The following is a 16,159-nucleotide window of genomic DNA, read 5'->3' as shown; positions in this document are numbered from 1 at the left end:
ACACACACACACGCAAACACACCAAAAGCAAGGAAGACAGGATGACACGGGTAAAGATTACATTAGTAAAGTCCAGAAAAGCCAGATTTTATTCCAGAAAAGCTGAACGTGTAACATGGAACTCAATGAAGGTGGCCCTGTGGTCCCAACACAATACCAAAGCAAACTCGAAGATCTCCGAGGATTTAAGCCAACCTGTACAATGGGAGTGTGTTCAGACACCCAGAGCCAGCCTTTGGAACCTGTTCAAAACCAACATGTGCTCTGTGGGGCCCCTGAAACACGAATCCTCTGTGGGGTTGATTGAGAAGGGACTCACAGGCTTCAAGTCCCAGCAAGATTCATTTGCTAGAATTCAAGCACATCTTTATGAAAGGGAGTTCTCATGGATGAGGCCACTGTAGGGGGTTGGGCCAGGGCTAGATAGAGCCATGGATTCCAGCCTGGCAGCTTCGATGGGGAATGTGATCTGCACGAATTTGGGTAGAAGAAAGAACAGATCACACGTGACTTGGGGGAACTTTTCTCCTCTGCTCTTGTGATTGCGTGAAACATGGGAAATGAAGATAAAATATTGCAGTCCTGGAGACACTCAATCCAGAGTCTCCTTTTCTCTGTGTGTCTGAGAGAAGGTTGTGAGCCTGACCAAGGGGCTTTGGGTTCCGGATTCATTCAGCGGGGAAGGGAGTGCCTGGGAGGCAGCAGGCAGGGATCTAGCAGTGGTGACAAGACTCAACAGATCCTGCTGTCCTGGAGCAAGCATTCCATGGGGCAGACAGGGGTTACCCAAGACAAGGGAATTCTCAGGAATCCTAGAGATGATAAGAAGTCCAGGGATAAGCATAAGCAGGAGAGTCAACAGAGAGTTCTGGGCGGGGGTAGGGTGGGGCAGGGGAGTGTGGTTTTAAGCAGAGAGATTTACAAAGACATGAAGGGAGTGAGGGAGCCAATGGTGAGGAAATCTGGGAAAAGGACATTCTCTTGGATATTTGTAATTTTGCAAGCGACGAAATATAAACACATATCATGTAAAAATGTGAACTTCACACTCTTGTTAATTGAATGAGATGTGTTGGCTGAACACATTGTAGTATTTACTATTCCACATTTTCTAGGTGGCCTTTTTGGTCCATCTAAATTAAGTAATTCCCAATCACAGAGTATTAAGTAATAATTTAGCAATGAGATTTGTATTAAGATTTATAGCGTATGTTAAAGAGGCTACATCTTAAAGCCATTGCTACCTCGGGACCACCGTGCAATGCAGCCATTTCTGCATCTAAGTTCCGCCACTGTGTTCTTGTCTCAGGTGGGTATAGCCAGCTCTAAACCATCCGTGGCTGCAGGTACCACTGCATAAAATGAATTTAAATGGACTTTGGTGAGGATGTACCTTTGTGGTTTTTTTTTTTTTTTTTTTGGTCAGGGATGTGAAGGGATTCTGGTTGAGCTGAAGCAGGCAGGAGTTACATTCTGGAAAAGGAATGTAACAGTTACATGTCTCTCAATATTCAGGAGCATACATTTCTAGAGTCAAGGAATTAGTACACCCGAGGCTGGCAGGGCTGAGAGATGCGGGTTCTTTCAGTAAAGTAATTTAGGGGCTGCTCTTGGAAACATAAACATGGACTCCAGTTTGTCTAAGACAGATGTGGATGGTGCCGGTTGCACCAAGGTCGAAGGACCAACGAGGAGCCAGGCAGGACCAGAGTCACCAGGAGCAGGTCCCCTAACGGTGGCTGTCGGGGACCAGTGGTGACCCCACTCAGGCTTTCTTACCTCCTGTGCTTTGTGAGGAGAAGCTCAGGGAAAGACACATAAACACGTAAGCAACAAGCAAAACAAAAGCACTTTCCCCTTGGTTCCTACGCAGCTGAAGCTACCTTGTTCTGCTGAGCTCTAAACCAAGTCATCAAACAAGGTTGGGGCTCCTTTTAGGCATTCCGGTTCTAGCTGGGGTGGGCACGCTGGAAACTTGACCTTGGTTAATGCATCCAAGCCCGAGGGAGGGCCCCACAGCCCCACTCCACACGCTGGGGCCCTTCTATAGTCGGAGACTTGGGGTGTCCAGGTGACAGCTGGACAGAGACTGACCTGACCATGACTTTGTCATTAGGAGGAGACTCTGTAAGGGGGAGGGCAGGGCCTTCAGCGCTGGTGCGTGAATGTTAGGATTATGCCTGGGCAGAGATGCTGGATACCAAGTTGTTCACGGTGTCTTTTTTGTTCAAAGATCTTCGGGAAGGAAATATAAACTCCATCCCAATGTGTATCCAAATCGTAAAACAATGAACAATACTGATATTTTTTACTAGAACCTAGGACAGATGGTGTGTGCATTACTGCAGTTTATTTTTATGCTTCTTTACATAAATGATGCTCAGAATTGAATGTGAACAATTTGAGGCATTTCCTCACGGGCAGTCTGCCGCTCTAAGATAATGATTAGTTTTGCTGTAAATTGGGTTATAGGGGGAAAAAAGGAATAAAATTGTTCTAGTCTCAGGTTTGACTTAACAGAGGCATGACCCTGGACAAATCACTTAACTTTCTTGAGCCTCAGTTTCTTCATCTGTAAAATAAGAGTGATGGTCGGCTCTTCGCAAGATGAAATGAAACAGTATACAGGACAGGGCTGACACACCTACAGATACTTCAGAACTTGTGAAATAGCAGTGTTGGCAGTGATGGCGTGGGATGGTGAGTGGGCGGTATGTGGTGTGTGCTGATTAGGTCTTGCACGTGGTTGATAGCTTAAGATTATTTTGAAACAAACTAAAGCTGAATTTCTAACACTTATCAGCCTAAAATATTTGGCTTTTATATTTGAGTTTTATAGGTTGAGTTAGGAGAGGGTAAAAACACCTGGCTATGATCCTATAACTCTGAAAACTCAATTTCAGATGGAATTGTGGAATGTCAGCCCGGACCTCCAGGTGACCAGGGTCCTCCTGGAATTCCAGGGCAGCCAGGATTGATAGGCGAAATTGGAGAGAAAGGTAAGATACTTTGATTTGTTTTAAAATGGTGGTTGCGTCTGTGCATATGATTTTTTCCCACATACTTACTGGCTTTGGAGGCAAGTGAGGGTGGGCGGAGGTAGGGCGTAGGTTCCTTTTATTTGGAACCCCCTTCAAAATCTATTCCTAGAATCAGCATCTTCTGGAACTTAGTCGATGATCTGGGAGGGAAAGGTGGAGACAGCCCTGAAGGTCAGAGTTTTGCCCTTTCTCCTTTCTAAGGACCATGGAGTCAGTCTTGCTACGGTGGGCATGGTCAGCAGATAAAACTCAGACTGATTTGTTCTGCAATCTTCCCATTCAGTGTTTGAGAAGAGACTTCTGTTATCAAAGAATGCTCTTCCCTCCTTCAGGCCAAGTCAGAAATCTGCACATGGAATGCTTACCAATTCTTCCAGTGGTGTTTGCATCGTCAGTGTGAGCAAATCTGCCACTGATGCATTAACCAGCTTCACTCTGGCCTCTCAGTTCCATCTTTAATCTTTCCAAGTGTTTGCCTTACCACCCGCACAGGACACTTATTCTTCAGCCATCCTGGACACAGAGGTGGATTATCACTGCATCAACAGTCCTGTCTTAGAGGGGAATAAGCAATGGATATTCTGGTATTTATATGCCTGTTAGTAACCTGAGAGTAGGACAAATAGGCTGTCCCCCAAATCAGCCCCGCTGTGTACCATTTCTGCCTGTGGATTGTAAACACGTTTTAGTCTTCAAACATGTAAAACAGAAACGATGTGTGGAGAAGTGTCAGCCAGTGTCTTAGAATTCTGACAGCCACGTACGCTGCAGGACCTGAGATGGAAGTGATCTTGGGCGTCCTCACAGGGGTGCCACTGATCTAAGTCAGTGCGCAGTTTGGGTTTTAATGAGTGTCTCCACTCTAGTTACCAGGCTCTCAGTACTTTGTGAGATGGGCTGTTCCATTTTATGACAGATCCAACATCCAGAGGTTCTTCACACTTCAATCTTAGCTGTCCATTCCCCAGATCCTAGGAGAAGCATCTTTCTTCTCGAGTCTTCGCATTCCTCTTTCGACTCCTTCGTCTGCTGGGAATGCACCTCGTCTCCCCACTCACCTGAAGCCTTGCAAACAGACACACCCACGAATGCCCTGGTGCCCAGAACTTAGCTGAGTTCTCAGCTGTGTTGCCCTGTGCCCCTTCCACTGATGGGCTCCTGGTCTGCCTCCTAAAAGAGCTCGAAATGAAACTGTGTGCCTGCTCCCACACTTCAGGGGCATGGCCTACCTGCACTGGCCCTGTTTTACTTCTGACTGAGGGGCGTCCCAGGGCGGAGTGGTCAATAGCAGTGCCCACGTGGGGCTGCCAGCCAGGGCAGGGATGGGAAGAAGATGGCCACACCGCCTCAAGGTCCCTGGCATGGACTTCTCTACGAGCACTTTTTGCCCTGTATTATGCCTGATTTGTACCTAGAAACCAGACATTTTAATATTTAAGACACAGGACTATCTAAGACACTGTAAGATCTCTGAGCTTGGTTTGAAAATCAAGACTTAAGATGTTAGAATTTCCAGAGACGAGCATCTCCTCCCCTCTTTCAGGGCTGCATTCTCTCCCCTCTTCTGTCCTGGATCACATGTGTGTTCTTGCTCTTGTGGCTTCTTATTCCCAAGTCCACCAACCAGTGAAGTCCATGAACTGGACTAAGCACTCAACGAAAGAAAACGGGGACTAAGGCCTCCATCAAAGAGAAAGGGGATAGGTAGTTTTCACATGACAGACAAAATTACAAAAGTCAAGCCTTCTCAGGCCGATAGGCACAGTTGGATTTCTGGATCACTTTTTGCTGAGGCAGCCCCTGTCTTCTCCCTGGGAAAAGAACTTGGGTCTTTAAGCAGAGTGTCTGTGGTTACACGTGACGCCTGCTGGGGGCAGTGGGCTGTTCACTGACAGAGAGAGACGCGCATGTGACTGCAGTTTCCACCCGTTAGCAGAGAGCCATCTGGAGGAGCTGTTCAGTCACTGAGCAAACCTACGTTTGAATGTAATATGCTAGTGACAGCCTTGCCTTTTTCTGTTCTCTCAGTGCACTGCAGAGACTTCTGGTCACACGTTACATGTAAGCGCCTTTGTGTGTTCTTTTCTAGGTCAAAAAGGAGAGAGTTGCCTCATCTGTGATACAACCGGATATCGGGGGCCTCCCGGGCCACAGGGACCCCCAGGAGAAATAGGTAAGACCCACATGTGAAAAGGACCAGCTCAGCGTTTGCTTTGGTGTGTTGGCGTCTTTCCTGTGGAAGGGATTTCCCTCCATGAAAGGCCCGATTTTCTGCAGCCAGTCCTAGAGCATCATCAGAAGAACGCTGGGCCCCACTTCCAGGGTTTGTTCCCATTGCTGGGAGTGATCAAGATGGCCTCATAAAGATTTCCTAATAAAAGGCAGCAGCATGATCGTTCCCTCCGTGCCACACGTTCTGTTCTCTCACAAGCAGCGAACGGAATTTACGTTTGCCTTTAAGTGGTGCCCGGGTGTGTGGGCAGGAGAGCAGGGGAGGGTGCCAGAAGCATTCCTGCTTCTGGGTGTCCATGTGCGCTGGGCCACATGTTCCCTTTCTAAGTCCATCTTGGGCATTTTAGTTATTACTCTCTTTGGATTATCCAAGCAATCGTCCACTTCCTACACAGATTTTTATGCTGAGTCTTAAGAAAAGGCTTTAAGAGGTGTCTCATGAATGCTGTGTTGCTGTCTTTTTCCCTGTCTCTCATGAAAGGTTTCCCAGGACAGCCAGGGGCCAAGGGCGACAGAGGTTTGCCTGGCAGAGACGGTGTTGCAGGAGTGCCTGTAAGTAAACCTGTCTGAGTTCATGTACATATCATAAGTTGCCACCAAGCACATCAACAGAGTTGTGTCATTTTGCATTTGCAAGCGTAGCTTCTGCCTTGTGTGGGAGCTGGTAAGTGTTGCTGTGTCGAGGGCTCTGGAGGGTCTCCATGTGGCCTTTGTCTCGGGAGGATGCGTAAGACTGTCACCTACAGAGCCCAAACCGCAGCCGCCTTTCTTCTCACCTGGTCGGTATTTCTTTGGCTGCTGCCGACCTGTGTTCAGCTGTGGCTCAATGGGAGTGTGTCCTTCCCGCAGGGTCTCTGGGATTTCTTGAAACAAATGGTGCCACAGGAGCCACCCCTGCGCAGCCACAGTGCAGAGCCAAAGTGCTGTCTTTCTGTGTTACCGGTGCTGGTAACATCACATCAGATCATCTAAAAGCTTGTTAGTCAGTAGGTTCAGCATCAATAGTTTCTATGGAAAGATCAAGGAAAGCAGATCTGTTTCCCTCTGAGGATTTGAAATATGTTTTTATTCTTCTTCTTACAGTTGAAAATTTCTGTTACAACATCTATTGTGTAGTTGCTTTTTCAAATCCATAAATGAAATATCTGGATCACATTAACACGAAACCTTTCAATGGGACAAAATACCAGCTTCTTCGCTTTTCTAGTTTGTTTTAAAAGAATCCATCAAATAGAAGAGCATAATAATCATCTTGAATTTTGAAGGGCATTATTTTCTTGCATATAATCGCTTCTGTTTCTGAAGCTTTTAAATCTCAAGGCATTGTTCCTCTCATACTTTCTTTGTCCTTCTGAGCTTTGCAAGCACGGACTGGTTTCCACAATTCCTTTCATTCCTTTTTTTCTTTTTGTAAGATATTGAAAGTCAGATTTCAGTATTACTCATTTCTGATGTAGCTCTTCAAACTTTTTAATTTTTAAAGATATTGCTGGAAGCTTCTACAAAAGAAAACCAGGGCAAAAGCAAGTTGAAATAGCAATGACCCAGCTGGAATTCAGCAATCGTTTTCTGCTTTTGAAGTTAGATCTTGGGCTTTTGCTCTGCAGAACTTCCCTGGTGCCTGGGGAGCTGAGTTAGAAGTTGCAATTGTTTAAAATATATCTAAATAAATTAGAAGTTCAAATAACTGGGTAGCCCTGACTGTAGTGGGGATCAAAGACCGAAGAACTTTGAAGGAAGCAGAAAGGACGTTTTTAACCTCTATCCACCGCCTCATCTCCTGGGTTTTCCTGGTGGACTTCCTGCCTCAACTCTGGCTGAAACGCAGTCCAGACAAACCTAATAAAGATGGAAAAAGAGGAAAGAGGTGAGAAAGAAGGAATATTGAGGAGAGATCATAATATAGAAGAAAAGAAAGAAAACATACAACCCAAATTCTGCTCCTTATGCCTTCATCAGGAGCTCCTTTCTTTCCGTAGATGGAAAAAGTCTCTAAAAATAGATTTATGGGTAAATAATTCAATGGAGAAGTTAGTAATTTTCGTTTTATTGGAAGATGTATTTGAAGCTCCGTGGTTTAACTGGCTCAGAAATGTGGTTCTCTTATTTTGAATTTGGCCAGAGGCTAAAAGAGATATCCACAAACCAGCACACACGAGAGTAGATTAAAATTTAAAAGCGGTGAAATGCTCTGAGCTTTCATTTGACTTAGATAGCATTTCTGTGACATTTCCTTTTGAAAGGCAAGTGTTTGATTTTGGGGAAAGAATAATGGATCATGAAAGGCCGACTCCCTGAGCAGGTTGATGATGCCCAGGTTGATCTGAGCAGGTTTCATGGTTCCTGGTCCCTGAGAGGATGAACTGAAACTAACACTCCCTGACTTTTCCCACAGTGGCACCACTTTTTAGAGGCAGACAGCATAGGTGTCAGATTTTCTCCAATTAATGCCGCCAATGCTAAATTTTCCAGGCAGTATTTGATTCCTCAGCATTTATTTTCCAGGAGATGGATCAAAAGACCTTTGAACTACTTAGAATCAAGAAGTTCTGTGGCAAAGAAACCACATGAGATGTCCTAGGGTCACCAGTGTCACTGTTTTAAAAACCCAGATTTCTCCCATAAATAGAATGATGGCAGGCAAGGTCATCATTGTTAAAATAAAAAATTATATTTTCTCCCCCTAAGATCACAGTATTGGGGAGCTTTATATTTTTAGGCTGTGAATAATCACTATAAAATAATGTTATGATGTTTCCAGGTTGAGAAAAATGTATATTGGTTATAATTTCTTGCATTGGTATTTTTTAATTGATGAATATTGCCAGGTCAGTGTATACGTCCTCCAGTATCTCTTTTGTTCTGGATGCCAAGGATACAAAGACAGGAAACCTTGGTCCTACCTCCAGAGCCCTAAAATGCTAGTGGAGAGACAGCTCTGCAAATAGACTGTCCTAATGAAGCAAAGTGATTTACAGAATGAAGACCATACAATAGACCAAAAGGCAGCCCGCACCCGCAAGAAAGGCTGCATAGAGGAGGCTAATTTTAGCTGGGATTGAAGGATGCATTGAAGCTAATATTAACTCAGAGAAACAGTTTAGAAATCCCACAACACCTTTCAAGTAAATAACAAATTTTCCATGACTCTCTGCTACAATTTCTGGCAGGTGGCTCATAGAAATAATTTGTTGCCTTTCCTGGGACCCAGAGCAAATAGACTGGGTATGTTCCACCTTTCCTGAGTAGGTCCAAGTAAAGTGTCCCAGGTCATAAGGGGCATTAGAGCATGGGGCCGGCTCAGACCACCAGTAGCCGTCCATGAGAAGCTTCTGCCATGACAGGAGCGTGCTGTGTCAGCACCATCTGATCTGGCAGCTGCTGGCCAGTGGTGGCTGTTGAGTCTTTGAAATGCCGTCACTGCTGGGTACGGTGGCTCACGCCTGTAATCCCAGCACTTTGGGAGGCCGAGGCGGGCGGATCACCTGAGGTCGGGAGTTCGAGACCAGCCTGACCAACGTGGAGAAATCCCGTCTCTACTAAAAATACAAAATTAGCCAGGTGTGGTGACGCATGCCTGTAATCCCAGCTACTCGGAAGGCTGAAGCAGGAGAATCTCTTGAACCTGAGAGGTAGAAGTTGCAGTGAGCTGAGATGGCGCCATTGCACTCCAGCCTGGGCCACAAGAGCAAAAATCCGTCTCAACGAAGCAAAACAAAACAAACAAAAAACGAAAACAAATGCAGTCACTGTGACGGAGGAACTGCATTTTTGTGTTATTTAATTTAACTTTCCAAGTCATATTGAACAGCGCAGAGAGTTGCCACATACTCCCTCTGTACTTTTGGAAGCCTGCTTGACAGGATTGGGCCAGGAGTCAGTGCATTGTGGTTGGCATGGAAGATGGAAACGGGAAGAAGAGCAGCTTCTCCCGTTCCTTAGCCTGCAATTTTTTAGCTCTTAGGAAGCAATTCAGGCAGGAACGCAAGTCAGCCCCATTTAGGTTAGTCCCATATTTGCAGTTTGTTTGACTTTGAGCAGGACAAAGAAGTCCTTCAAGCCTCACCTCTCCTGCTGTGTAACGGGCAGATTTTACTAACCATACCTAACTCTCCTTAGCACTCCAGGGGCACAGGCATAAGATACAAGTTTTGCAGCTGGAAATGCATAAATATGGATCCCAGTTCCAGCACTTTCTGGCTGGTTAGTCTTGGATCTATCACCTCACTTCTTTGAGTATCAGCTTCTTCCTCTGCTATGTCCTGGTTTCCATGCTTTCCTTGCAGAGCTGCAATAAGGGTCAGAGATGCTATAGAAAGGGTCGTAATGCCTAGCAGGCTGGTAAGCAATACTCGCCATATGTTCAATCTAAAGATTGGGCAAATGTTGGTCTGTCCTTGGTCTACCAACTCCCTCCTTTGAGAAGCACATAGTATATGCACACACAGAAGCGTGTGCATGTGAGTGATTCATATATATCTAAGAACCTTTTGAAAGGAAGTTTATGAAAAAGAATTCACATTAAGTGAATTGTGCCAGAGTTAAAATTCTGCCAAGTCAACAGGGAGTTTGAAGATGCCTTTCTCAGGCCTAAATGAACAAGTAAAAGGGACAATTACTTGAAACCTTTTCTGTGTTTTTTGTGTGTGTGTGTGTGTGAAATCCAAGTCTCAGGATGCTGGAGGAGAAACCATTGTGGGTATGGGTATTCTTTGCAGATTTAACTTTCCGGGAACTGAGCAATGTTCTAGTGTGAGTCTCTTGGGAAAGTCAGTTTGACTCTGCTGACTCGACATAACTTATTATAGAGCTGGCCCGGTGCCCACTCCGAGTTTCCTCTCTCACTGGTGCCCTGGAAGTCCTTATCTCTTCTGGAATTCTGGGCATGAGCATAAAAGGAAACCTGTTCAGTATTCACAGGAGTATTCAGCACTGGCCAGGAGGTGCTGACGGGTGGCTCACTGGGCCCAGAAGCTGGAGAAAAGGCTTCTGCGTGCCGGTGGGGCTGAGGCAGCAGGCAGAGCTGAGGACAGCGATTGTGCTTTGAGTCTGTCCATGACTGAAGCTGCATAATGAACCACACGTCAGTCAGCACCTCCTGATAGGTGCTGTGTGCTCCTGTGAATGTTGAGCAGTTGTTAGGGAAAGAAAGCTCCCTGAGGAGAGCTGGGTGCCCCAAGCCACACTGTAACTCCCTCTGCCCCATCCAGGTCTCTGTTTGAAATACCTAATTAAGATAAGTGTTTTTGTTAAAAACACAAGAAGTGCAGCAGACCAGGGCTTTGTCACAGAGCTCCTGGCTTGCATCTAGAAAATGAATGATGAGGTGTGAATGCATGACCATTTTCAAGAAGGCAGCTTCTTGATTCTGTGGTTGCCTGTGTTACAGTCACACTGGTGTGCTTCGTGGATGGGTTCTTCTGTGGATCACAAAGCTTTGTTCTTATAGGGGCCTCAAGGTACACCAGGGCTGATCGGCCAGCCAGGAGCCAAGGGGGAGCCTGGTGAGATTTATTTCGACCTGCGGCTCAAAGGTGACAAAGGAGACCCAGGCTTTCCAGGACAGCCCGGCATGCCAGGGAGAGCGGGTTCTCCTGGAAGAGATGGCCGTCCGGGTCTTCCTGGCCCCAAGGGCTCGCCGGTATGTTTACCTCCAGACTTTGAATGTGCATTTTACAATGTGGATCTGCAAAGAATCAAGAAATGAGTAATTTGAATCATATCTATGTATTTCTATCTCCTTGATGATGGCACAAATGAACTTGTTTCATGGTTCATGGAACAACTTAAGTCTATAAACCTAGGCATTGCCAGTTATTATTGACAAATAATTAGATGATAACAGATCAGTGTCTTCTGATGCATTTGGGGGAACGGAACAGATGTGTTTGTGTATCTTTTTGCTTTGGATAGGAGGTGAAATCTGAAGTTAATAGTATTCATGTCATTGTTTTCAAAAGATTCCAGGTATCAACATCTCGTTCTCTAAAGTATCTCCCTAAGTAGATGAGGGAGGGAGAATGCTCATCTAAGGGAGAAGAATGCTGGTTTCACTTATTAACTACAAGGTGGCCCTCCTGGGAGGGTAGATGAAGTAAATAATAGTGTGAACTAGTGAACTCTAGTACTTATTGACCACAGATGTCAGAAGAATGTGATAAGGACAGGGTGTTGGTTTGTCTCTGGTAACAGTGTCTTTTTCCTCTTCTCACGTCAGGGTTCTGTAGGATTGAAAGGAGAGCGTGGTCCCCCTGGAGGAGTTGGATTCCCAGGCAGTCGTGGTGACACCGGCCCCCCTGGGCCTCCAGGATATGGTCCTACTGGTCCCATTGGTGACAAAGGACAAGCAGGCTTTCCTGGAGGCCCTGGGTCCCCAGGCCTGCCAGGTGAGGCCTGAGAATCTCCTGGTGCAACATGAAATTGTAAACGGAGGCGGGCGCAGGCACCTCAGGTGCACACGTAGTCCCGGGGCTCGCATAGGCTGGGGCTCACACTTGGCTTTGATTCTTCCAGGAGTTCGGGTGGGACCTGGGCAAGCCTTTAGCCTTTTGTGCCTTCCTTTCCTCATGTATGTGATGGGCCAGGTAATATGCAGGTTCTCCCTAAAAAGAACTTGGGTTTACAGTCCTCATAAGTAAGCATACAGCACACACCAGCTAAAATCAGCCTTTACGTAGAAGTCACACCGAGGTCAAGTCATTTTCCTCTCCTTACCCATTGGACTTTTCCCGATGAGCCGCCCATTTTGGCTTCTGTGTAGCCCGAGTGGTGTGATCTCCACTTCTTCACAGTAGGCAGACGCCTGTGAACGGATTTACAGAGGCCGCACAGCGCAATGGCGATTTCATTCCACGGTGGTTTTAGTTGTCTGCTGTTTTCTGAGTGAATCACACACGAAGCTCTATGCTGAGCATTGACAAGACGTGGTCAAAACCACAGATGTGGTCCCTGCCCTCTGGCACAGCCTGTTCAGAGGGTTTCCAGAGAACCGGTAGCAGGGATGCGTGTGGACTCCCTCGTCATTCTCCTCTCCCATGACTTGCTTATTTCAGGGCCAGTGGGAGGTGGGTGTGGCGCTGGGCCTTGCACACAGCAGGTGCTAATAGTTGATTAGCTGACTGCGATTCCCAGTAGACATGGAGCACTCCTTGTGCTCCCATAATGAGAGCACAATCCCATAATGAGACGAGGAGAGGCCAGGAATGCCTTGTGTGTAGATGAGGGAAGTAAATGCACGTTGCTAGGAAACATTCAGAAAGTTGTAAAAGTGAGTGAAGGGACTTAAAGTGATTAAAAATACATAACTAGTAAACCTTAAAAAACATAGTTATTTATAAAGTAGCTGGTGCCAGGCGTGGTGGCTCACGCCTGTAATCCTAGCCCTTTGGGAGGCCAAGGTGGGCAGATCACCTGAGATCAGGAGTTCGAGACCAGCCTGGCCAACATGGTGAAACCCTGGCATCTGTAATCACAGCTACTTGGGAGGCTGAGGCAGGAGAATTGCTAGAATTCAGGAGGCAGAGGTTGCAGTGAGCAACCATTGCAGCATCGCACCATTGCACTCCAGCTTCGATGACAGAACAAGACACTGTCTCAAAAGCAAGCAAACAAACAACACACACAGACACACACAGTCCAGTTCCTAAGCATTCCGGCATGGGAAATGTCAGCCAGCGTTTGATGGAAGCCCAGGTGTAGTGTGCTAACATAACTGTTGCTCTTATCCTTCTCCCTGCTGTGTCATCAGTGAGTCCTTAGCATCAAGTTCTGACGCCGTTGATGGCTGTTCTTTGTTCAGAAGGGTCCCAGAAATGTCTCTTTTATGACTCCGTTAGAGGTAGGGTGATACCAGGTTTGATGGAGGAGGACTTTGGTGAACCAGGCATAGGGACTTCTGATCACTTTCCCTTGGGTCTCTTGATTCCACAATCAACAAATCAAGTGCCGTCTTTGTGCTTGTGACATCTGCAGGTTTTCGGAGCTGTTGAAGGGAATTAGCCTTTCTTTTGGCGAGAAACTACCATCAGAGAAACCAGCTGGAGTATTAACAAATATACACTAGCAGATGGGGAAGAAGGCTTCTGGGGAGGGGGGACAGGGCTGTTGATCCTCTGCCCACAGCTGTAGGGATCCTTGGCCATGCGGACCCAATTAGCTTCGAGATCAGAAAACAGACGTCTTTAATCTGCCAGAGCTGTGTTTAACTGTGGTGATCATAAAAGCCTGGCGCCCAGGGGTGTGTGTCACCAACAGCAGGTATTTCCTAGGGTCAGTCAGTTGATGTTTCCCACAGTCTATAGCTAAAGAATGTGCTGGCTGTTCTGGGGAGGCCCTACATAGCTTGAATCCTTACAAGGTATACGAAGATTCGGTGTATACATTCTTGAAGGGGAACCCTTTAGTCCTTTCTTAACAGCAAAACCCTGACACTCCAGTGGCTCTCCTAGGTATGAGTGCCCAGGGGACTGGGGCTGTGCTTCCTGGCTTGGGAGGAAGGATGGTTTTGCCTGTGCTGCTCAAGTGAGCACAGAGCTCTCCAGCTGCACCATTACGGATAATGAATCACTTGTAATCACCTACAGATCATGTTGTTTGGATAATTTACAACCAAAGGAATGTAATTTAGGTTAACCTCAAAGCAACTTAGATTTTGGTAAATTGAGAGAGAACAGCAAAAGTATTTTGACTTTTTGAGACCGACTCACTAAGAAATCACCCAAAGTCATCTCACATGTTGTTGTTGTAGATTTTTCAGCTGCTTGTGACTCTTAATTGTGGACTCTTAAGGGATTCTTATATCTAACAAACATCTTGGTCATTTTGGACATGCGTTTTGGGGAGAAGCGTAGCTCTCTGTGAAAGATCCTAGAAGCACTGGGGGAAGAAGTGGAGAACGCAGACAGAGGCTCTGCTCTCCGCGCAGGAAGAAGTGGAGAACAGACAGAGGCTCTGCTCTCCGGGCACTCGTGGTGCTGGGTGGGATGTGGTACGCAGCCCACCCGCTGCGTGTCCTCACTCTGTTCCATGTGGTCCCCATTCCTTCATCTTTTGTCTTTGCTTTTTTTTTTTCCTAGGTCCAAAGGGTGAACCAGGAAAAGTTGTTCCTTTACCAGGCCCCCCTGGAGCAGAAGGACTGCCGGGGTCCCCAGGCTTCCCAGGTCCCCAAGGTACGGTTGGAATTCCAGCTCACCGGGACACCACAAGAGTTTCCTCACGTTTTTCTCACGCTGACCGTTGGTCTTTCTCACCACAGGAGACCGAGGCTTTCCTGGAACCCCAGGAAGGCCAGGCCTGCCAGGAGAGAAGGGTGCTGTGGGCCAGCCAGGAATTGGATTTCCAGGGCCCCCTGGCCCCAAAGGTAACCCTGCCAGATGGATGCGAGCCTTTGGTCTGCCTGTGACTTCTGTGAGAAAAGAGGGGGTAGTAGACATAAAAACACCACAGAAGCTGGTGACTGCTATTCAGGGAGGCTTTCTGAGGAGCCCAAGCGGTGCTGAGCACAGCGATTTCAGGCGCTTCTATGCAATAGCTGCCTTGTAGTGTAGGGATTGGTTGGGAAGATGGGACGCTAAGGCTGTGCAAGCTGCATGGACACTGCCACCAACGGCGCCTGCTGAAACCCACCTTCCAGGTGTTTGCTTTTATCTGTGAGGAAGACTTGCAGTCCACCTGAACACAGCCAGCGTGGGTTGGGAGTTGCGGGAGCACCCAAGGGGAGGTGCAGGGAGTTGTAGGGAGGGGACTTTGCTCCGAGGGGAGGAGTCCTATGGGTGTTAGAGCCGTCACTTCCTGCTGAAGTGACACTGGAAGGAGGTAAGGAGGGAATTTCTTTTTTCCCTGCTTTTCACATTTCTTAGGTCTACTTGTCCTTCAGGTAGACTCTGATCAACACACTTGTCATCACATCCTTCTGTTCAGGACTGAGGAGAAGGTGCTGTGAGCACAAAAGGGATGTATTGTATAAGGAAGTTTGTCTTTGTACAACACACCATGCAGTCAAACTTAGGTTGAAATCTCCTCCAGGCTCCCAGGCTTCCTACCCAGCGGCTCCAGGCCCCATCCACCCTTACTGCTGTAGGCTGCTAGCTTGGAGAAAGGAGACGACAGCCCCTTTCCTCTGACAGCCACGCAATGCCCACCTACACCACGGCTGCTTCCCTCAGGCTGGGCAGGCAGCAGAGCGTCCGTGTTCAGAGCGGCCAGGCACTGAGGCCTCGCCACACTCACGACTCCCTCACATTCCCCCATTGCCTCACGCAGTGCCTCCTTCACTAGAGACCATGGCCCGTGTGACATGGAGTTGCTTGGCTTTGTGGCAGAAAGGAGGACAGCCACTCTAGGTCACACCCTATCTATGCAGCAGCCCTACAGGGGGTGTGATTCGGGCCTGTGCCATTGCAGACTTACAAATTACTGGACATCAGAGACCTCAGCGTTGCATACAAAGGGTCTGAACGAGTGGCTGGCCAGCTTCACGGCCCATCAGAGCTTCCAGGGCGGGGCACAGACAGTGTTCTGGTGTCCTTCAGTGACAGATCCTGTGGGATCTTGAAAAGTGGGCCTGCCTTATAGGTCCCTGGGGTCTGCATTTCTGATGAGATGATGGTGCCCCTGCCCCTCTAACCACACCTTGAGTAGATGAGTAACAGTGCCCTTCTCATGGGCAGGCACCAAGGGGTTTATTTTGTTTGGGGAGAGTAGGATGGGAAAGAAAAGTTTGAAGAGAACAGAAGAAAAGGAAAGGAGAGAGAAAGAGGAGGGCAGAGGTGCTGGAAGAGGCGGCAGCGCACCTGACGCCCTCTGCTGGGCGGTCTCCCCTGGCCTCTTCCAGCCACCTCCGAAGGCCTCCACCATTGACCTTCTCAGATCAAGTCGGCATATTTGGG

The 16,159-nt window shown here is 47.3% G+C and overlaps 1 protein-coding gene across 1 annotated transcript in view; it reads left to right on the top strand.

Moving 5' to 3' along the window:
- COL4A1 (collagen type IV alpha 1 chain) overlaps positions 1–16,159 on the top strand; it is a 152,520-nt gene that overhangs the window by 104,627 nt on the left and 31,734 nt on the right. Inside the window, exons 22-28 of the mRNA XM_015121445.3 lie at positions 2,904–2,999; positions 5,131–5,214; positions 5,755–5,825; positions 10,723–10,914; positions 11,491–11,659; positions 14,348–14,440; positions 14,527–14,631. Coding sequence (XP_014976931.3) covers positions 2,904–2,999; positions 5,131–5,214; positions 5,755–5,825; positions 10,723–10,914; positions 11,491–11,659; positions 14,348–14,440; positions 14,527–14,631 — 810 coding nt within the window. The remainder of the gene's footprint in view (positions 1–2,903; positions 3,000–5,130; positions 5,215–5,754; positions 5,826–10,722; positions 10,915–11,490; positions 11,660–14,347; positions 14,441–14,526; positions 14,632–16,159) is intronic.

The sequence above is a fragment of the Macaca mulatta genome, chromosome 17, assembly GCF_049350105.2.
Source record: "Macaca mulatta isolate MMU2019108-1 chromosome 17, T2T-MMU8v2.0, whole genome shotgun sequence".
Lineage (NCBI taxonomy): Eukaryota > Metazoa > Chordata > Mammalia > Primates > Cercopithecidae > Macaca > Macaca mulatta.
This window is presented reverse-complemented; position numbering and strand designations above follow the sequence as displayed.